Source organism: Apis cerana, linkage group LG1 (genome assembly GCF_029169275.1).
Source record: "Apis cerana isolate GH-2021 linkage group LG1, AcerK_1.0, whole genome shotgun sequence".
NCBI classification, from domain to species: Eukaryota; Metazoa; Arthropoda; class Insecta; order Hymenoptera; family Apidae; genus Apis; species Apis cerana.
In genome coordinates, this window is record NC_083852.1 from 4,680,018 (window position 1) to 4,703,967 (window position 23,950).

At 23.5% G+C, this 23,950-nt stretch overlaps 2 protein-coding genes and 2 long non-coding RNA genes across 11 annotated transcripts in view; 3 read left to right on the forward strand and 1 right to left on the reverse strand.

The window, feature by feature from the left end:
- LOC107994944 (synaptotagmin 1) overlaps positions 1-21,013 on the reverse strand; it is a 28,314-nt gene extending 7,301 nt beyond the window's left edge. For 2 of the 8 annotated variants that reach the window (XM_062078712.1, XM_017052128.3), the window contains exons 1-6: positions 18,370-21,013; positions 2,250-2,367; positions 2,015-2,140; positions 633-778; positions 454-546; positions 41-235 (exon numbers count right to left, since the gene is read on the reverse strand). In XM_062078712.1, the coding sequence (XP_061934696.1) occupies positions 41-235; positions 454-546; positions 633-778; positions 2,015-2,140; positions 2,250-2,364 (675 nt within the window). In that variant the 5' untranslated portion in view covers positions 2,365-2,367; positions 18,370-21,013. Of the gene's footprint in view, positions 1-40; positions 236-453; positions 553-632; positions 779-2,014; positions 2,141-2,249; positions 2,368-3,290; positions 3,852-18,369 lie in introns of those variants that run through there. The other 6 variants (XM_028665196.2, XM_017052126.3, XM_017052127.3 and 3 more) reach the window with 5 other exon arrangements.
- LOC114577088 (uncharacterized) lies at positions 134-1,714 on the forward strand. The gene is made up of 2 exons (XR_009830981.1): positions 134-274; positions 403-1,714. It is a non-coding gene; the product is annotated as an uncharacterized LOC114577088 (long non-coding RNA).
- Positions 7,369-11,604, forward strand: LOC107994945 (uncharacterized). The gene is made up of 5 exons (XR_001765433.3): positions 7,369-8,115; positions 9,140-9,337; positions 9,666-9,838; positions 10,358-10,695; positions 11,303-11,604. It is a non-coding gene; the product is annotated as an uncharacterized LOC107994945 (long non-coding RNA).
- Positions 18,877-23,839, forward strand: LOC107994752 (uncharacterized). The gene is made up of 4 exons (XM_017051795.3): positions 18,877-19,015; positions 21,872-22,289; positions 23,444-23,538; positions 23,619-23,839. The coding sequence occupies exons 2-4, from the start codon at positions 22,083-22,085 to the stop codon at positions 23,695-23,697; spliced, it is 381 nt and encodes a 126-aa protein (XP_016907284.1). The 5' UTR covers positions 18,877-19,015; positions 21,872-22,082; the 3' UTR covers positions 23,698-23,839.
- The last annotated feature ends 111 nt before the right edge of the window (positions 23,840-23,950 follow it).

A 23,950-nucleotide genomic window follows, 5' to 3' on the forward strand; every position in this document is an offset into this window, starting at 1 on the left:
AAGTGGATTCCTTGAATTGATCGTCTAAAAAAGAACTAACCTTGAATGTGAAAGTTTCATTGAAGACTGGGCTAAGCGTTTTCCTGTGCACTTTTGTTTCGAATTTTTTCTTCTTGTCAGGTAATAGATAAACCTTCACGTACGGATCTGAAGTGCCACCCATGTCTAAAGCTGGCAATTCCTCGGCTTGTATAACCGTTACTGCCAAACTGTTTGTGTTGAAATCGTATTCGAGCTGGAAACGTTCAATGATATAATAATTTATTTAATTGAGGTAAGTAGACGTATTAATAAATATAATTAAACGTGACAATTGAAATCTTTTGAAACTATTTCTCCTTTTCATTATTGATAAGAAATAAGATTGAAAAAAATTTATTGTTAATTGATAAATTTTTCCAGATCACGATCGATGATAAAGATTGCCAGGATTGATGATGAGATTGAAATTACCTTATATTGAAGCTTCCCAAGTTTCACCTCGCTCTGCTTACTCTCAGCTTCATCCGGTTCCTCGGCATTGTCGGTAAGTTCTTCCATATCCGGCTGGACCTTAACAAATCGAAGTGGATTCCACGAGTGTAGAATGTGCGTCTAATATCTACATGAAGTCATGGAACACGATTACGTACCTTGTCTTTGTACGTGCTGCCCAATAGTTGAACGGATTTTAAGTCCACCGCCCCCTTCAATCCTTTCTTTCCATCTTTGGATCGTCTTTTGCGACAACATCTTCTGATGCAGCAGAAGCAGATTCCGAGAACTACTACGCTTACAGCTACTCAAGCATAAGAAGGGAGAAATTTGAAAGAATTAAAAAATGATTCAATGGATGTTTGGTGGAACGAAGAAATTATTAATAATTAGGTAACTAATTAAGAATGGAATTGATTTCTGTTAAATGAGGTGCAAAAATTGTGTATATTTCATTTTTGAATCTATTTTTTAATTTTATTCATTCCTATTTTTATCGTGTTATTTATTATATCAAAATTCTGGAATATAAATGAACAGTTTTATGATAAAATTTGACGCCATTTTTTTTCAGTATTAAAAAGTATGTAAAGAATTTCGATCTTTTAGGTTTCGTTCCACCTTATTTCTGATGACATCATGCGCATAGTGCGTCTATTCAAGCAAAATTCGCAAGCACGAAAGCAATTTTTATTTTTCTATTTATTTTGTATTTTATATTTTTCCCATTAATGCTTTTGCTGTATAATGAGTGTAATTTTTTTTAAAAATGCTATGTTATAATAATAAAAATATTCTTATTTACAACGCAACTGAAACAAAGGAAATATTTGTAATTAATGTCGTTCATTTGGAGCATGTTCAGTAATGTTTGAGTTATCTGAAAGAGTAAAATGTTTTAGGATCAACTGTTTTTTAAGTAAAGAAAAAGTTTTCAGATTCTTTTGTGTCTTCTTGTGTAGATATCATTATTACTTTGAAATATTTCTACATAAAAATTCATTATTTTTGACTTTATGTGAAAGTGTTATCTGAAAACTTTTATATGTACATTATTGATACAGTATTTTATTATCAATAAATCTCTTTGAAAGTTCTTTTCCTCTCTAGCTTCCTCTCAAAGTTTTTTGCATAAAATATTATATAAATTACATATTCAATATTATATATTAAATTTAAAATCAATTGTAAGATTTTTTAAAAATTATTTTTATACTAAGTAAATTTTTTATAATGTTTAAATTATTCGATTCCTAAAGTTCAAGTAATTTCATGTGCTTCATAGTTTCTCTAAGTATATATGTACAGTATATATGTATCTAAAGAAAAAGATTTTTAATAATTTTTGCAATATCAAAAAATTAAAGATACTTCAAAAAAATATGATAAATTGTATAAATTGTGATATCTATGTTCTTAAAGATATACTTATCTTATTTTAAAAACAAAGAATTTCTTCTTTTTTTTTTATATCATTCATCCTATCAATAAGATACATAAAAACAAAAAATAGCAAAAATCTCAACCATTTTTTTTTTACCTATTAAAATCGCAACAAGTCCCCATGTTGGTATTCCCATTTCCTCCGCGATTTCTTTGCCGAGATTTTCCATTTGAGTTTCAAAATTTTTCCCAGCATTTTCGGTCACTACCTCTGCCTCTGTGGCTGCAAAACAAATAATAACACAACAATATATAATAATCCTTGAAATGAAATGAAAATCTTTCGCTTAAAGAGAGAACAAAAGACAATTTTCAAGAATTCTTGAATTTACCTTCTTTTATTTCCATCTCGGTGCTCAAAAATGTTTTTAACGTCGATTCAACGACCTCCTCCGGTTGTGGCTCTTCCGGCACCTTCTCAGCTTCTCTCTTGTTAATGGCAGGCATTTTCTGTAATATTAAAACAAATATTTTAATATTTATGCTACTGTTAATATTAATTGATAATACAATTTATTAAAAGTTTCTTTTTAAAAATTTATTCATGAAGATAAAATTCTAATATATTTCTAAAAATGTTTATGTTTATGTGTTATTCTTAATTTTGAAAATTGTTTTCAAGCTATTTTTTTTCAAGTCAATTTTTGTAACGTGTAAAAATTTTATCAAAATTAATAATTCTCAATTCAGAATATATATTTTTTTGCAATTTTTTGTAAAAATCGTAATTTTGAATAAACTAGTGGAAAAGTTATAATTATAAAAATTACATTGTACGAATAAAAAAAAATGCTTCTCGAATATACTTAATTATGTTCTCCAACATGTCTATCTCCATTTTTAATATTTTCAATGCAGTATAGTCGGTGCTTTTATTACCATTTATGGTCAATATCGATACAAGAATTCGCATGAGCTCCAGCGATATCACGTTTAATGCATTTTTTTTTAAAAAGTGTGTCATGGACTATGATCAAAAAAAAAATTACTTTTTTCCCGGAAGCAGTAAAATTTTTTTTACCATTGAAACAAAAGCTCGCTGTGAAAACAACGATTTGAATTCTATCCTCTTTTGAAATTTTTTTACTAAACTTCTTGTACCATGGTTATTCAAAATACCGTGTACGGTGATTTGGCAAAAATTATACAAACGTTATAAATATTAAATATTTCATATAGGACAAAAAAAAGAAAATATCGAGGAAATCTTTTCACAATAAAAAAAAAAATTTTTTTTACAAAAATAATATATATATAGTGCAAAAGAAAAGCTAAATTTAATAATTTCTTTTTAAATTAATTTAAACAAACGACTTAATTTTTTCAAAGATTTTTTTCATAATAAAATTATTGCACTCGTGTTATTCCTTCACCTTTTCGCTTTCCTCGATTATGAATACGTACACGATACAGAGCTCGTTTATACGATGCAATATTTTAATTTTAGATTAAGCATAGAAAAATTGCACGACATTTATAACTTTTTGCTAAATAGCCTTTGATAGTTCGATGTGTGTTATCAATTGTCTTGACAGTTTCTTTTATGATTAGATTAAATTACAGATCAGTTGAACGTCATGGACAAGTGTTGTTGGAAAATTTTGTTCATACTATTGAAGCCTCTTGTGTTGCAGACTGGTATTGTCTTCGACAAAAAATAATTTAATACGTATATTTTACAATATCTCGAAATATATTGTTGTTTTAATTGCACACATTTCTAACTTTTCATAATTTAATTGGAAATAAAATAACACGAAAAAAAAAATACACTACACATCAAAAAAAATTGCAAAAAGTGAAAATTGTGGGAAATGTGATTTATAAAAGTTTCGATTTTCACGTTTTCTTTCAATTATTGAAAAATTAAATATAAATCGTAAAAGCGGGTTCGTTTCATTCTTTCGATTCCATGTTTCTGTAACCACTGCGAAACTTTTACAATCAACGCTGTGCTTCCGCATTTGCAGATTAAATTCGCATGCGTATCGTGGTCTACAGATTTCTATTTTAATACGTCATTGCGTATCAACGAAAAATGTGATATTCGTAATACTGAATGCGAGAGAGAAATAATTTTTTTTTTAACATCGTGTACAATATTATATAAATAAAATCAATTTATAAATAAAATGATGTGAATAAAATGAACGCGAAATAATTAACGATGAGAAGAATAAAAAGAATAAAATTGTAAAGTGAAAATTAGAATTCAGGATAATAAAAATAAAAACATAAAAAAAAAAATATAATATAGAAACAATGAAAAAGAAAATGTGTAAAAAATATTCATGATAAAATTATTAATTTTAATTTATTAATTGCATTATCAACAATTTTTTCAGTTATAAATTATATCACCAGCAACATTATTCCTTATCCATACATTGATTACACCGTGTTCATAACGATCGCGTGCGTTAACTCCGCAACGACCTCTATCGCTATTTCCGGGTTCTATTTTTTTATTTTTCTCGAACGCGTGCAGCGAATTTTTAATTAGCAAATGTAAAAACGTCTGTCGGCTGCTCTTTGTAGCGAGCATTTATTCTATGCTCTTTGGAAAAAGATGCTTTCTAGAAGTTATTTGAAATCTGAAAAATTATCACTGAAAGAAAGAATATTTCGTGAATAATTGTTCGAATGAAGGATTCTTAAATGGATATTGGATAACATTTAGCATAGAAATAATTTTTATATTTTTATATATTTTTCAATTTCGATTCATTCTTTTTTTTTCTTTTGTATATTACAATTCTTTCTCACTATTTAATCTCTTTGATAATATTCTATATAATATGTAGGATAAAGAAAAATTAAGCATTATTATTATATATAGTATTATTTTTCATTAATCGTAATTTTATTGATCATTTTATCAGTCACAACTAAAAATGAATATTTTTTTTTCTTTCATAAAGTCACTTTTTGAATTGTAAGTTTATTTAAGATTTCAGGAAGGCATATAGTGATTTATTGATAAAAGAATAAAGACCTTTCCAAATGATTTAATCAATTCTAATAAGTACCTGTTTGATTATTTCTGTTTGTCCTATTAATTATTAAAACATCTGTTTTTTATATAAGTCAGTTCAACTTTTGTTACATGTCTATATTCTATCTTCAATGTAAGCGAAATTATTTGAAAAGTATACATAACAATGTTCCAAAAGATACTGTTTAAATGGTCTTGAATAATCAATTGATTTTGATGCAACTGTAATATATTGAAAAATTTTTTTTACTTACGAAAATAATAAAAAGTTATTATTATAAATTATAATTTTTATAATTTTACTTTAAAATTTTTTTTAATTTTTAACATTAAATTTAATATAGCAGATTTATTTCCAATTCCAAAAGTGAAACATATAATAGTCTCCCATTCACATATAAGCAAAGTGGCGATATGCCAGAACAACAGTGAATTTCTCATGGAACTATCTTCGACCGAAAAATATCACCTTGAACTGAATTGAAGAATGTAAGAAAAAAGTTAGTATTGAAAGAATCAAAATTCAAAATAAATAGGAAACTAACCTCAAACCTCTGAAAACTTAGTAGGAGCCACATAAATTCGAATGAGGACATAAATGATATTAGATAATATTAATTTAATTCAGTGTACAATTTTTTTTTAAACTTTCTTTTCTTTAAATGATAATTTTTTGATAAATTTAATGTATCGAAATTTATTTCCAGCTTCAGGGATTAGAAGATGTGATAGTCAAGGAACGACACTAAGTGTTTCGCGAGACTTTTTATCTTCAAGAATGTCGTCTTGAACCAAGTTCAAGAATGTAAAGTTGATATTGAAAAAAAATCGCGTAGGCGAACATCAAGGGGTGAAAAAAAGTCAGGGAGCAAGATGCCGCGGGATTATTATATAGAAAGGAAAAATTACGAGCTGGATGAAAAGGAAGAAGCAGGAAGTCAGGAAACACGACAAAGTCGTTCAGGGAATATAACATGAAATTATTTTAACTAGACACAGTTATGTCTAGATTGCGATATTTCTATCATTTTATCTGTAACTATCATCTTTCCTCTCTCGACCATTCCTTTTACATTGCATGATTATGTTTGTAAATATAGAAATACATTTTATGCGAATGCATTTATCTTTTCAGTTTTAATTTATTTTCCTATTTTATCTATTTTTTAAAATTTAAATTTAATAGATATATTATATTTTAATGAAATAATGGGAATTTTACATATATAATTATTTATTTATTTTATAAATTATTTTCTTTATAATTGTTCATTTATTTTTTAAGAAAATTTTGTATTTTTATGATATTAGATTTTTTAGATATTTATAATAAGTAGTATATTGAGAAGTAAAATCTTTTTCAAAAATTAGTATTTTATGTGAATAAAAGTAATAATTAAGAGTATATTGTATTTTAAATAAATAATTTATGTACGTTAATAAATATAACTTTGAAAGATATGATCAATAAGAAAACTAATAATTAATTATATTCCAAATTTTCTTGTGACAAGTAAGTTATCAGTTTTTGAATCATAATTTATATAAATATTTACATTTATTTTTTTAATATCTATTTCTCTAACATTTCAGAGATTTATCAAAGGATTTGATAAACTTTTAAGCACTTTCCAAAGCTAAATTATAATTCACAAAATTATTTTCACTCCATCTACTTCAATAAGGTAGTTAAAAGTCACAAGCATTTCATTTCCTTATATTTTCATATTTTAAAAACTTTCTGAAACTTTCTTTTAAAATCCAATTAGATTCATTAAACGGTAAATATCATACAATGTGTAAATCTCGATTATCGATTATATCAATGATGTAGGAAATGTTATATAATAAGTGAAAATTGAATCACGTTTTAAATACCACAAATAATATAAAAATCCAAAAAGACGAAAAAAGTGAAAGATTCGATAGATCATTGATATCAATAAGATTTTACTACTCGATTTAGTAACTTTTTTATTCAAAGTTAGATGTTAGTTACTTTTTGTTATCTTGTTGAAAAAAAAGATTATAAAAATCATCAATTAGATTTTTGGAATATTTTTTATTTAATATTTTTAGTTTTAAATTTTTTATTTTAGTATGTTAATATCTAGTATTTTTTTTATATCTAATCTAGTATTTTTTTTATAATAATTTAATACTTTTGTATATAGTACTTTCTATTCTATATTTCTAAAATTATATATTTTCGAGCATACTATATTAAGAAATAGATAAAATCAAATAGTTTCATTTTATTGAAAAAAGTTTGTTATTAAAAGTTCTATTTTTTACTTCTATTTTCTAACATATTTCAATATCTTTATATTTATTTAAATATGTATATATTTAAATTTAAATAAACAAGAAGATGTTTTTTTGCAGTGAAATAAAATATTTTCACTAAACAGTGAACATTCATCTTTATAGTGAAAAATTTTCAGTTGAGAAATTTCTCTTTCTTCTTCGTATAAATCGTGAAAAGGATAACTAATATGGCGATGGCGGTAAATATGAAAAAAGTTGAGGGAAAAATTTTTGGGATAAAAAATCGGATGAAACATTTGTATTTATTTATCAATATTATAGAATTGAAAATTTTTCATTTTACTGTCTTGTAATTCCGACATTGGCCTCCAATAAAATTCGATAAGACGATAACAGGTATGACTATTATTTGCAGTCTGACAAAATAATCGTTATCATCGCGGCGACGATAAATTGACGTCAGACACGCGTCACCCACGCACGCAATAGTTCTCCATAACTCGGCAATGGTCATTCTTGGAAACAAAGGATCCGATGGATGTTGCTATGTTATTTTTTCTTCCCCTTTTTATCTTTTCTTTCTCATTTAATTTTATCTCATTGTTCCACGTTTCAAGGATAATCCGGCAAAGCTATCGTTCTGGTAGAGGTTAGGATGTTTTGAAACACCATGAAAATATGTTCGCCAAAATACATGCTGCTGTTTCTTCTTAATTAAGTTAATTATGACAGCTAATGTAATGTGGAACAAAGATTCAAAAAATTGTGACAAAAATTCTTTATTATGATATAATATGTTGTGAAAAAAGTGAATTTCTTAATTACAAAGGATTTTATTTTGTGTTTTATGAGATATTTCTATAAGATTTTAATAAAATTTAAATTGAGAATAACAATGAAGTATATTCGAAAAATATCCAATTATTTAACACCAGGTAATGATATATACTATAATGCTTAATAATATATTTAATTATTTAATATTAACTCTTTAAGGAATAAATAAAAATTAAACGTAAATATAACCTAAAATTGTAAGATAAATATAAGAAGACAATAGATAAAAACATAGAGTTAGTCGTTAAATTATTCGATTTGCATTGAATTTCAATTATTTAAACATTTTTTAATCTTACTTTTAATTTTTCTAATTTCGTCACTTTTTTTATCTATTATAAAAAGATAAATTATTTAGAAATAATTTATCGAATACAATTTTAAAATTTATTTTTATTTTTTTAATTTATTTTTAACTTTATTCAGATTTGTTATTCTTATATATATATATAATTATTTGTTATTTAATTATTATTAAGTATATTATGAAATAGAAAATACATAACTCTACATAGAAATAATTAATAAAGAATGGAACGATGATATTGTTTGTCATATGTGAGGCGAAATAACTTAATATACACTTGAATATGCAAAATCGATAACTAACTTGGCACCGTGGAAAATAAGGATATAACGTGGGCGTTGCAGTGACTTAAACGTGTCTTCGATGAACATAAATTAGTTTGACGGTAATCGTATCTTCGATCTTATTATAATTCATAAAAATTATTGAAAAGATCATGATATATAACAAAACGATAAGAGTAATCAATTGCTATCTTATAATCCATCAATTTATATAGCTATTTGCATTGTACAAACAAATGATTTACATTGTAAATAAGCGTAGTTTAAAATAAGCAAAAGATAGCGTTTTGTTTGGATAAAATATTAGTAGAATGTAGCAAAACTTTCGTTATTTTAATTAATAAACAAGAAAGTGTTCGAATAATAATAGAAAATTTTTGAAAATTTCGATGATCGAGATTGACTTATAAAAATTTAACAATTTTAGGTTAGTTTTCTTTCATTTCCATTTATTCCTTTCTTTCTTTTTAAATGTATTTATATATATATATATTATTTATTACAGAAATATATATACATTACTTATTACAGAAAATTGCAATAAATCTTTCCGGTTAATGTAATTTCTGCCCAAGTTCCGCTTTCACTCAATTTGTAATTTAGTGAAAGAATATCTTCTTCATTGTAATTTAATTCAATTTAATTCTGTTAACAAACGGAAAATAAAGCGGCTAAATATTGCAAAATTGTAAAAATAACTGAATAAAAGTCATCAGAAGAAATTAATAAGTATGAAAAATAGTAATAATTTTACACATTAATTTCAATAACAATATCACAGTAACAAAGATAAAATTAACGTGGTATAGTTATCGAAAATATAAAACAATGTTTTCTAACAATTTTTAATCAACTGATTAGCTTTTCTTTTATTGAATTTGAAATATACATGTTGTTAAAGATATTATTTTTAGTAATTTATACACTATTATCAATCGGTTAGTTTTCGAATTATTCGAACAAAATTTTGATACTATGCCATGAATTCTGTCTATTTATCTGTGATAGCGTATACATCAATATATAACTATGTATTATCAATTATTTTCATAAACAGATTAGAATGGCCAACAACGAATGTATAAAACGATATAAATTTGTTGAAAAACTATTTCTTTAAAGATAGAAGATTTTATTAGAAAAGATAAGTATATAAGATAAAAGAAATTCTTAAAATTAAAAAAATTATTGAAAAAAAAGATTTAAAATAAAAAATGGCAGCTGCAAATAGTAAGTATTTATATAAAATTAATAAAAATATAGAATTTCATAAAAATTTTTATTTTTAAAAATACCATAAAAATTTGGCGCCATTTCTTGTCGAATTATATTCTCCCATTATAAATTTAAAATTTCGATAAAATTTTTAGATTTAGAAATTTTTGAAAAATTTTATATGCTACTTCTTGTTCAATTATATTTTCCTAATATAAAATCGAAATTTCAGCAAAAATTTGTCAGCTTGTATATTCTCTTGATATCAAATTTTTGATAACAAAAATTTTTATCAAATTTTATAATTTTTTATTAGAAGAATATAAATCAATAGGAGGTGGTACACGAAATTTTTTCAAGAATTCCAAGGCAAAAAGTTTTATTTATATTTTTGATTTTGTATATAATCCTACAAGATATGGCATAGAATTTAATTTTCTTATTTGTTTTATACTTACCTTTTTTTTATACTTATCTTTATTCTTGCTATATTGCCAAGAATTAATCATTTTTTGATATTTTATTTAATTCTAGAGAATTGAGAAATATATTGAAACAATTCAACTTCTATCTGAAACATTTTTTTGGAAAAAAATAATGATATAAATCAAAGTAATATCATCATACGAGACAATTTGTATTTTATTCAACAAATATGAAAAATTCGGATTAAATATAAAAAAAATTATAATTATATTATTAAAGGTTTCTATATAAATGACTCGAAATCTAAATTAAATGCGTAAAAGAAAAAATTGTTCAAAATGATGCAAGACAAGTTTAATCAAACAAATTTAAATTTATAAATTTCTGTATTAATAATTTCCAACCATTTCTAAAACTCAGCAGTCACTTTGTTGAAATAAGAACAGGTACAATGAAGTTTATAATAAAAATATAAGAATTATGTTTTGTTTCATCTATATCTGTACAATTTACATAGAGAGAAATACAGTGAGGTTTTGCTTCGGTCTAAGTGCGTTAGGAATTTTAATGACGATGAAGCCTCTACCCTCCTGGCTACTGCGTTGCTTTACAAACGCGTGGGTATGAAAAGGTGTCATGTTTCCAGGTTTCACGCTCAACCCTCTGGGGATCGGCAAACCACTTAGTTGTAATGATAGTTTCTCACCACGATCGTATCTAAAGTTGCGGAAGAATTGCATCGATTTCCTAATATAATAATTTGTTTAATCATTGTATATGTGTGTAAACTTCTTAATCGTGATCTATTATTATTACTCTTTATATCAGTTGACTGTTTTAAAAGATTGTTGATTTCTTGTAAATTGGATTTTAATTTAATTTTATTAATTAATTTTAAAATTAAATTTGAATTAATTTTTTTAAAGCGATAAAGATAATGTAATATAGTAACTTAATAAAAAAATATTTTTTTTATTTATTCTTTATCTTTCTTTATTTTTAATTATTTATCTTTCTCTATTTGCAATTTTTAAATATTTCATTTTGTTCCAGGTTTTCTATCGAAAGCTGTTTGAACATTTATCGTGGCAATTATTAGTTTATTAGTTATCCCAACACTACTTTCTATTCATTAAAATACTCGCAGCATCAAGAAGAGAAGCGAGAAAACATACAATTTAACACCGGGCACAGCTTCTAACAGGATCTTTGCGCAACGAACAAAGCAAATATAGTTGAATCTAAACGTGTTCGGAATTTATGAACCCGTCTAATTATGTTTGATTTATGAATTTGAAATAAATTCATGAAATGGTACAGAGAAAGAAGATTATATGAGAAATTATAATGCGTATTCTTCGTGTTATTTCACATTTTTTGTTTTAGAGAGTTTTAAAATAAATAGTAAAAAAAAAAACAAAATTATTGTTATACATTTGTGCTACATGCAAAAAATCGAAGAGTAAAATTTTTTGAGATCTTCTTTTCAAGAAAATTAAATTTGAAATAATAATCATCATAATAATAGCTATAGTGATTTAATTATAAATTTTTCAATTTCATTTCATTGAAAATTTAGCTTCAAAAATTTTAATTCCTTCTTTTCGATTTATTTTTTCACATAGAATTACTTCCAATTATTTATATTATCTATTTTTCAATAAAATAGCTTATATATATATGAATCAAGCGTGTAAAAAATCAATAGAGATATCTCTCAATAGGATTTAACCACTACGCTTTAGATTTGTTCGCAGTAGTTTCATAACTCAACTGAGATTTACGAGTTTTGTCGACTTTTTATCATTCATGTTTAACAGTTGTAAATGAACTTCAAAGAGGATGAAAAAATCACTTTAGGAAATCACTAAATTGTTTTTTTTACTATATAATAATTTTGCAAAGGATCTAGTGAATTTTAGGAAATTTTTATTGTTAGTATATTACAGTAATAATATTTAATATTATTTAATTATATATATAAAAAAATATAAATATAAGTTATTTATGCGGTTTCATAAATGGAATACATGTACAATGGAATTTAATATTAATTTTTATAAGTTAAAGTTTATAGATTTCCGATATATTACAACATAATACATTGTAATTATAAGCATTGGAAATATAAAAATATATTTCCTATAATCAGAAATTTATAAAGTTTAAGAACAAAATATAATTAAAATTACATATTAAAATATAAAGAAAAATAAAAGAGAAAAGAAAAATAACGCAAAAAATATTTTTTACACAAATATTAATTTTTAAATTTTCTGTATATTTTTTGTTTTACGTTTAAGGGAAAGGAGTTCAGAATTTCCATGCTGTCAAGATAAACTAGTCATTTCAATCTAACTGTAAAAAGCTCCAATATTTTATGGAAGTGAATATAAAGAATGAGAAAAATTGTATCAAACGAAGTGTTCTTTAATCAAGAAAATCGCTTGTATTTCCTTCCTTCTCGTCTTTTCTGTAAACTGTCCTTCTCACTATATGAAATGCATATTAAAAATATCGTGTTATTACACCTATAATTGAAGACGAACCATAAGGCTTCACTAGTTCAAGTTTTGATACTGTACAATTTACGTTTTCTTCTCTTTTCAATTAACTGTTTTTCTTTCTATATGCGTTCCTAAAGCAATGCATTTCTTTGAGAGAAAGCAAAACTCTTTATTTTTAATAGAATAATTTAATAAAATAATGTATTTTTAATATATGGATTTTATAATATATAACTTAACCTAAATTTAATTTATTTTTAATTGTTTGATTAATTTTAACTTAATTAATCAATATTAGCCAGTCTTTGAGAAAAAATTAAATTCTTAAATATAAAAAAACAATTTAATTTTAGTAATTTAATACATTTGTGATATATTTTTAGAAAATAATTTTAAATTTTATTAATTTAATTTATATTTTAATTAAATTTTAATCAAATTAATATTTTTTTCTTAAAAAAAATAATTATTTTTAATAATTAAATAAAATAATACTATATTTAAAAATGAAATTTTTATATATGATTCTAATTAAATAAGATTGTATAATCTCGATCTTCGTAAATTATTGTGTAATATTTCGATTTCGTATATGATATAGTCTGCATTTGTACATACAATGGTTAAAGCACAAATCGATAAAACCGTGTACTTATAGATACTGGTCCAATAATATTAACCGCAATTCCTCAGTTTCATCGTCTATAATGTTTCAATATTTCTATATTTTCATTCTAACCTAGTAAAGCACTTTTTTCGCGTGTTTCTTTGACATATCTTCTCATAATTTAATCTAACATGATCAACGAGATTTATTTTCGTATTGCTGTTTTATTTCTATAAGAAATGTAACATTTCAAATAAGTATTTTTTTATACAATTACTACAGTTTCTATCTGCTTTTTATATGCAGTATACATTCATATAATTTTAAAATATGTGTTCTGAAAAATATGTCTATATAAAAATCTAATAAAATTGAATGGATATTAATAATAATTTCATCTTACTTCAATTTTTTAAAGAAATTTTTTTTTAAGTAATAAAATTTTAATTTAATTTCATTTAATTTAAATATAGGATATAAAAATTATATATAAAAAAAATACAAATAATTACCGATGTAATCATATACAATATTTAATAGTAATAATTAATTATATATAAATAAAAAGAAATAGATCACATAAATCATTCGTTTATCATTTGAAATATAATAAACTTGTAATTAATCAAACGAGTTTTTCTCTTGAATCACAGAAAAATACATCGAACGATTTCTCAATTATTTTATGCGAAACGATACATCTCATTTATAATTTCAATCTCATTATCAGTATTCCACCAATGTTGAGAGAGATGACACATTAATTACATTTAACGCATTATCTCTTTGTAATAACTAATTCACTTCAATATAGTCTTTTATCCTTTAAAGTAACACTCATTTGGTCTAAATTCTTATGAAGAATGTTCTCATCGTAATTACTGTTCAATTATCTATCGCTCTGATTCATTTCTCTATTGCATATTAAAAAGATATTTAATAATTAAATTTGTTTTTTTAATGAACTTTTTATTGAATGAAATAACATTTTTTCATTTGAAATAATGACATAATATGTAATCATTATATAGTCATTACAAAATTTTATATGGAGAACAATTTATTTTTTTATAAAAAACAATTTTTTTATTTTTCTCTTTTTTTTTCAGTTCTTGATAATTTTTAACTTCATTAACTTCATTAACTAATTAAATGAATGAATTTTCCTTTGTGATTGTTCAAATTATTTAATAATCCAACAAGTTAATAATTTATTTATAAAATAATAGGATAAATAATTATTTATATTTAACAAAAATGATTAAATTTTATATAAACTTAATTAAAATTTAATATATTTTCAATCGTATTAAAATAAATAAGATAAAATAATTCTATCGTTTTCGATTTATATTTTACATATTATAATGTTAACATATTAAATATGGAAAATAAAGAATAAATTATAAATTTGAATAAAATATTATTTGAATATAAATACTTGAAAAATATATAAAATATTTTATAGAAAATTTAATAATAAAATATCACACGAACTGTAGCTAAAATTGAAATTAAATAACAAAGAGCTGGTAAACAAAAATTGAAAATGCCGATCAATGTTCAATGGAGCCAGAAACCAATATATACAATATAGGAAAATATGAAAACTTTTGCATAACATCCTTTTAAACAATAAAGTACTATAAATATATTTTTTTACAAATATTTATATATATATTTTTTTATCATATAAAAAAATTTAATGGAATAAAAAATTAATAAATAAGAGACAGAGAAATAAATAAGATACAATAAAGTATAATAAAATGTTTATTTTATAATATCAAGAATATTTGTTTATTTCTATCTTAAATGTATTTAATAATTTTATTTATATGTATAATATAATATTATTCATATTTTATATATTATATTTAATATTTTATATTTTATATATAATTTTATTTTAGTATTTTATATATTATTTATATTTATTTAATATTTTACTTAATATGTATTTAATAATTTATAGAAACTTCACATATTCAAATTTTGATAGAAAAAATATTGTAATAAAAATAAAAATCTCTAAATCATTTTGAGAATCGTTTTGAAGAATCTAGTTGATCATCATTCCACCCACCGATCACCATTCAATAACGCCAAAATGGGTGTCGACAGAGATCAATTTCAATATGTACTTTGAATCCAAGTAAATTCCAATATAAAAGTTTCACTTCATGGGATTTGAGATAGAATTTGAACCTATTTCATCTGAGTTTATTTACTAAATCTATGAATATTATATATATATATATACTTTTTAATATTTATGAAACAAAATAATTTATGTAAAATATTCAAATCGAATTCTAACCTATATAAAATATATTTAATCTATATCAAAACTCTCATAAATTCCTTAATAAAATAACAAACCTAAAAAGCTCAATTTTAATTTTATAAATAATAAAATACAAGAATGAAAAAATAATAGAAAATGTAGAAACATTATAATTCGAGTACAAACAAATACATTTAATTTCATCTTTAACAACAATTTTCATAAATGCATTATGTCAATCCTCTAGTCTTTTAATTTAATAACAAAATATCAAAATAAGGAAACAATATTAAACGAACTAGTTTTCATAAAAATACACTGACACACATTCACAATCCATTTCCACTCTCATCTTAAAAATATCGTCACAAAGTTAGCCAACTGTCAAATTCAAAAACTCTAATTCATCTTCAAATAACAAAATGTCAGAATAAAAAACAATACTAATCGAACAGCTTGTTATAAAAATCAAATGATATCCATTCACAATTCACAATAACAATTCAATAAAAATCACTAATCATCTTGCAAACATTTAAAATCGTAAAATATGCCAGAATCATGACAACAAAAACTATGAAGATAGCCAGAAAAGCGGAGATTCTATTGATGTCTCTTTATTCGTTGGTCGTTTTACGCGTAAGAATCCGTCCCTATAATCGGGTCGCGACACGAGAAAGGACTTGAGAAAATTAGAAGCAGAGAAAATTTCACACCGGGAATCGAATCGATCAGATGAAGCTCGCCCACGTTTTTACTGGTGGATGGTTTCGAGTGTATGCAATCGAGAACCTCGATACCATGATGAAAAACGACTATGAAAAAGGAAAAGTAGAATGACTTGAATGAAGCAATGAATCGGAGAAATACAATTATCGATCGATCGATAGAGCTCGCGCCCAATCGATATATAATTAAAAATGTAGTTAAAAGTGAGTACACATAGAAATATTTATTTAATATTGATATACAATGAAAATCAAACTATATACATTACAAAAATATTGTTTATTTAGCATTGATCAATTACGTTATTGATTAAAAATTTTAAATCATTAATGTAGATTCTATGAAATTCAAAGAAATTAAAAGAAAGTTAGGTTATTTTAAAAAATGTTTAATTAATTAAAAAATATTATCATTCATATGTCTGACATAATATAAAAAGAAAAAAACTATAATTTAAAATTTTTTATTTTATAATATATAATGAAAACCAAACATAAATATACAATAAATTTATTTACTAACATATTACATTGTACATATTAATTAAAAAAATACAAATTATGTATGAAAATAAATTAATAATGAAAAATATAATGTTTTTAATGTATTATATTTAATATTGTTTACGTATGTTATTATTATATAAATATTTTATGAAGTATTTTGAGTTTTATATAATTTTATTACATAAATTCTATTTTTTTAAAATGCACTCATATTTTTAGTATATATATAAAAACTATTAAGTATGAAAGGGAAAAAGGGATAGAGGATAGTTTTGAAAGGTTGAAAAGAACTAGGAAAATTGATGAGCGCATGACAAATAGAGAAGAAAGAAATAAAACTAGGATAAATTTTTACAAAAAGAAATGTCATCAAAGATCTTTCATAATATTCCAAATAAAATAAATTCCAAAATAATTCCAAAATTAAATGACGAGGTCTAATTGAATTGCATGATGATCGAGGGTCTAGATTTTATTTCTTCCAACGAAATTCAGTTTTTTTATATTCTTATCTCAAATTTATTACAAAAGAAGTTTATGGGTCATTTAAATGGAAAAATGTTTCTTTCCTTTTTGATAAGAAAATGCGAAATATTGATCATACATGAGAGACAATTGACATTAAAGCTATTTATTATATATGTATATAAATATATTCTATAGAATAACTATAAAAATTATTTTTACATTTTTACTAAAAAATATTTTCAAAAAATCAAGCCATTTTTTTATATTTGAACTATAATGATATATAAATATTTTTTAAAATCATTGTAAATTATCAATTATGATTATCAATTGAAGCAGTATTATGAGAATATTTATTATATACAAAATTTAAAATCGTCAGTTATATGAATATAATCTTTTCAAGATAAATTTTTTCTTCTAATAATAATATTCACTATATTAATTCACTAGATTATATATACAATATTATATTAGTGCGAAATATATAAGAAATAAAAAAAAATACACAAAATCAATTATTTTTCAAATGTAATTCTTATATAAATCTTATTTCTAATATTTAACAATACCTTTTATTAATAAAATTATAATTTGAATTTTTTTCAATATATTATTCATTAATCTCAATTCAAATTACTATTCTTCAAAGAATTATTTCAAATCTCCAAATCCTATCGATATTTTCAAAATTTATTTACCAACCCAAGAACCATCACAGAAAAACGGTAACCACCTTCATTCGCATCATCGTAAAAACAACATCCTCTTATGAGAACTTAGGAAACCGTACAACTTTTCTTGAATCGAAATTCCTTGCCACTTCGCGACCCAAAAGGAAGAACCAAACAAGAATATCTCTCTCTCTCTCTTTCTCTCTCTCCCAAACCTAACAAATCCAATAGTGATAATTCCAATAATCTTAAAATAAATCAAAAATCAAAAAATAAAACGATGAAACGATAATTTAGAAGGAAAGAAAATTATTCGATTAAAAAAAATTGAACGATACTCACGATGCTCGTTCTCGGTTGGCTCCACTACTCCGAAACGAGGTGTCTCGAGATTCCTCCTATCCTCTGTCCTCTGTGTCGCTCGAAGATTTCGACGCGAGCCGGATCCGTGGAAACAATTAGCGAACGTGTTCTGGCGTTGTATGGCAATGAGAAAAGAGCGAGTGAAAAACACGGGATCTCGCGTTTTACAAGTGCATCATCGTTTTATACGCCCTGCGACATCGACGACGATGTAGACGGTGGAAAATCTATCGGTGGCACGGTCTCTCGACGTTGGGACACGAGTGCGCCTGACCGGTGGCGGATACGAACATGGCCGACCCCCCCGACCCAAATCGATAAAACACATAACGTTTTCCGCCGTTTCGACGGAGCTGATGCTCTTGCGCCTTCTCCACCCCCCTCGGATGGATGCGCGCGCCGCAGACAACCACGGTGAAAAAGATATTTTAGGGTGCAGAATAACATTTTCATCGTGGAAGACGAGCACGTTAAACGTTGCTTGATGGAATTTTTTGTATTTTTTTTAAAGAGAAGAGGGAGGAATACTTTCTCTAATTTTGAAACTGAATAATATGTGTAGGATAATTTTGTTAAATATTTTTCGTGCAATAAAATTGGATAGAGAAATAACTGAGTTGGCTAAGTATATATATTTGATTATCTATTTTTTAATTGTTTAATGTTTATATATAATGTTTATTTATTTATTTTTTATTATACATTTTATAATTTGATAATCATATAGTTATATTAGTTTTATGGTAGATGGTAGTTGGAATCTCTACTCAATTTTTAATACATAATTAATCACTATTAATATTGTATTAAGTGAGATAATATATATAGATATTATATTGGAAGATAATATTACATGAATATTTGGTTACAAGAAAGAAATGTAAAAAAAATTATAAAATTGATGAAATTATAATTATGTCAAATATATATTTTTGATTAAATTTATTAAAGAAAAAATAGAAAACTTAAGTTAAAAAAAAGAGATAGTTTTTAAGAATATTTTTATATTTTTTTAAGATATAAAATATTTTTTACTATCTAAATAAAATAAAAATAAAAATTATTTATAATATTGCCAAGTTTTTTTAAGAGATTTTAGGTTAGATTTTTTAGTGGAATGGAAAAATTATTCAGAGAAATTCTAAATTTTGTTATTTAGATTATTGTATTACATTTCGTTTCGGCTGATCTCGTTACAAGTGTAAAGGATTACTAACGATTGTATAGAATTGCTTCTTTGGCCTACTGTTGCTCGGGATGCGAATAGAGATGGTACAGAAAATGGCGATAATTGAATCTCGGGAATAGATGGTTTAAATTTCAGTAGATTAAAGAGATACACGAATAAAATTGAAAATGGAAAATTTAGAAAGCAATTTCTTTAGAATTTAATAATAGGAAAGTATACTTTTAAAATTGATAATATTAATAATAACAAAAAAATTTTTTAAATCTGTAGATTTTTTTTAACGAATTTAAATTTTCTTTAAAAAAATATTTATAATATATTTATTGCATTGATTATACATATGAAATTCATCAGTTTGCAATATTGTAGTTACATATAAAGCTAAATCGGTCAAATAATTGAATATGTATGTATATTTACAAGAAATATCAAACTTGGATAATTTGATTTGAAAGTGACAGTGATTTTGATAAGTTAAAAATATGATCTTATCGCATTTAAACATCAACAATTTCTATATTCGATTATTGAATAAGTATATATTTTCACGACTTTGGTAATCGAATATCTATCTTAGACACGCGAAACTTTATAGAGAATACGTACGATTTTTCATATTTGTAAAATGTAACATTTAATTCTTTATAATTTTTATAAATTTAATATAAATAAATATTTAGTATGATAATTTAATATAATTATTATTAATATTTAGTACACACATATATATATTTATTTGATACAAATTTTTTAATTTTTGTATACTTTTAATTTTTTAACTATTTAACTATTTAATTATTATATTAACATTAATTATTAATTTTGAGTTTAAGAAGTTGCAGTCACGTTATTTGAAATATGGTAATTGTCGCAATTTTTAATTAATCCATAATAAAAGTTTTAAAATAATTTTTATAAATATTAATTTTTATTTTTCAATTAATAATAATGAAAGTATGAAAAGTTACAACGCTATATTTGACAAATAAATGATGTTATTGAATTAAAATTAATAAAATCTTAATTAATAATCGTCTACTTTTATTGTTAAAAAGATAGTTACACGGAAAATCACAATTGAATGCAAAGTATGGAAAATGGCGAAGAATTGAAAATCTTTTTCAGATAGAATATTCTTAATATTACACGATAAGTAGTAAAGGAAAATCGATTCATAAGTTAAGCTCATTCATAGGCAGCAAACTTGTAACCCTGTTTAAGCCTTAAAAACGTTCGTGTCTAATAAAAATAAAAATTTTTATCCACATCGAACAAAAGAGAAAATGTTTTCTGTATGCTAATAGTAGATATGATAATACAAAAGATTATATTTATAATTAATTTAATTAATTATTATATAATAGTAAAAAAAAATTATTTTCTGTAAAATAGAATTTTATTAAAATTTGAATTTGATTAATAAATCTTTAAATTATTTTTTAGATTATTCAAAAATTAATAATAAGATTGACAATAAAATTAATAATTTATTTTTTAAATAATTTTTTTATAATTTTTTTATAATTTATTTTAAATATTCTAATTTCCAATTAATCTATAATTTTTAATTAATTTCATTTAACTTCTAATTCTTCTTTTTAATTGTAATTTATGTTTAATTTAATTTAATTTAATTTATAATCTTTTTCTAATTTATTATATTTTTTACGAATATGAGGATATTCGCAAAATGAATATTGGACTAGCTTTAAAGTTGTAATATACAATATTATTTAATCCCTTTAATCTTCATTGTCTATTTCATAGAATCATAAAGCATGAAAAATCATCTATCTTTTCCTTTTGTCTTCGCTTTTTATACTTCGCAGCTATAAAAGCATGATGTCATTTTTATTTATTTTTTTCATTTTTCATTCTTTCTGACTCAAAATTACTCAAAATGCGATAGAAATTTTTAGTTTAATTTTTTTTCTTTCTTTCATTTATTTTATTCATCAATTAAATAAATATTAAAACTAAGGCTATTTTCTGTGAAAAAAAAAATAGAAAAACATAAAAAATATAATTAAAAACGATACTATGAATTTTTAATGATAGTATAAATTTTCAGAATGCAATTTAATTAATTTCACGATACTTAAAGATTTCATCGTTAAAAAAAAATAATGAAAAATGAAAAGTGAAAATTGAAAATAATATAACATTTATAATATAATTTCTTCTATAATTTTAATAATATTCATGAACATTTTTAATTCTAAAAAATATGACATAAAATAATGGAGAGTCGCGTTCAGAGGGTGCAATTCCATGGTGTCCATTGCTCAACAGAATGGAACTTATCGACCAAATATCGGCTTAGGGGACTTCAGTTTGTGAACACTTCGCCGGGCATAACGGTGAAGAGCATCCTCGAATTATTATCTAGAGGCCAACGCTCAACTTGGAGTGGGACTTCGGCTTTATTTCCGCAAAAGTAGTTCGGCCTGGTTACATCTTAAAACTTTAGCAGTCTCTGCTAGAAAAAGACTACTTTATCGAGATGAAAAATACGGTGAATATCAAGCAAAACGATTCACTGTCAAACGATCTAAATGAGTCAAATTTACGTGATGATCGAAACGAGATATCGCCTATATTGACTTTTGAAAACGACTCAGATTTATCGATATTGAATAGTTCTTATCAAATTCCGGATATACCAAAGAAATATATTGAACCGATAATCCTCGATACATCGCTACCGTATGTAAGTATTATACTCTAAATAAACAAACAAAATACAGAATAAATTATATATTTTAGGATTTCATTTTTTTCCCCTATTTATCATTATTGGGAAGGACGAGCATCCAAGAAATTTCTCATGTTGTTACATTTTCTTTTTTTAATTCGTAAAACTTGTATATTCATTGTTGGTAAAGAAGATTTTTTTAAATGTTTCATAAATCATATCTGTATTACACTTACTTTATTATGATAAATTAAATATTCTTATTAAAATATATGTTTTGAAATCGTCATCTTAAAGATATATTGCAACGTTAACAATATAATATCTATATTTTTAAATTAAATTAAAACATATTGTATAGTTTTTGAAAAAAATGATGAAATTGTATTCAATTAATATAGTCTGCGTCAGATTATGCGCCAAAAACTATAAATAAAGAGAGTAAATAATTGAAAAAGGATAAAGATAGGATAAAATTTAAGGAATCAGCGCCATCTCTAGGATGCCGCAAATTAAACACTAAAGTAGACAAAGAAAATAAATGTTGAAAGAAGGACAGAGTTAGAATAATAATTGATTATTAGCGTCATCTCTTGAGTGCTAAAGGTACTCTTCAAAGAGATGGTAAAGTAGAGTAAGAAATGACAGTTAATTTTTCTTATTTCTGTTTTTCTCTCAATATTTTTTCTTTTTATTTCTTCTCAATATTTCTTCTAAATTTATATTTAATTTGCGATACTCTGAGATAGCATTAAATCTTCAAATTTTATCTTTCCTATTTCTATTTTTTTTCTGCTATTTATGTATGTCTAAATAATATATTTATGATTGTGTCACATGCAACAAAAAAATTATTACTGCTAATAACGATATATTTTTATTTTTTATAACTTTATATCATACAGAATAATTAATATTAAATAATTAAAAACTCTGGTTTTTTACATATTTAATTTTATTCTTTTTCTTTGATTATTTATAATTGTTAATTTATTATTAAAATTTTAAAAATAATATATTTTGATATATTATGACTTTTATGATATATTTATATTATAATTTTATATTATAACTTAATTTATTTTATATTATTTTATATTTATATTATAATTTAATTTATTTTATATTATAACTTTTATGATATATTTATAAAAAATTTATGTTTCCAGATTCCCGTTTATATACATTTAAAAACGTATGATTTAAAACCTCTCGAAAAGCCTCCAACACCATCTATTTTATCTGAGTTACGATTAAGATGTCAGTAAGTAAATGCAATCAAATATTTAATAATAAAATATTTTAATTAATTAAATGTAAAAGAAATATTTTATAAAATTTTAGAGATGACAGTCAATCAATCGAAAGAATAAATCAAACTGGCTGGAAAAGTGAAAACCGCGGCAAAGTGAAAGAAGTTTGAAATTGAAATAAAATCTAAGCAATTATTTTATTAATATTAATTTAAGCATACAATTTTTTATTTCTATATAATATAAATTTTCTGCTATGATCTTTATAAAATTTAATTTTTAACTATAAAAATAAAAAATTTATAAATTTTTGATATTGTAGTTTTGATTCTAGATTTATTCCAATTTTATTTTCTTTAATTTTTGAAACAAGTAATAAGCAAAACTTCTAAGCTTAGTTTAATTAATTATTTTAAAATATAC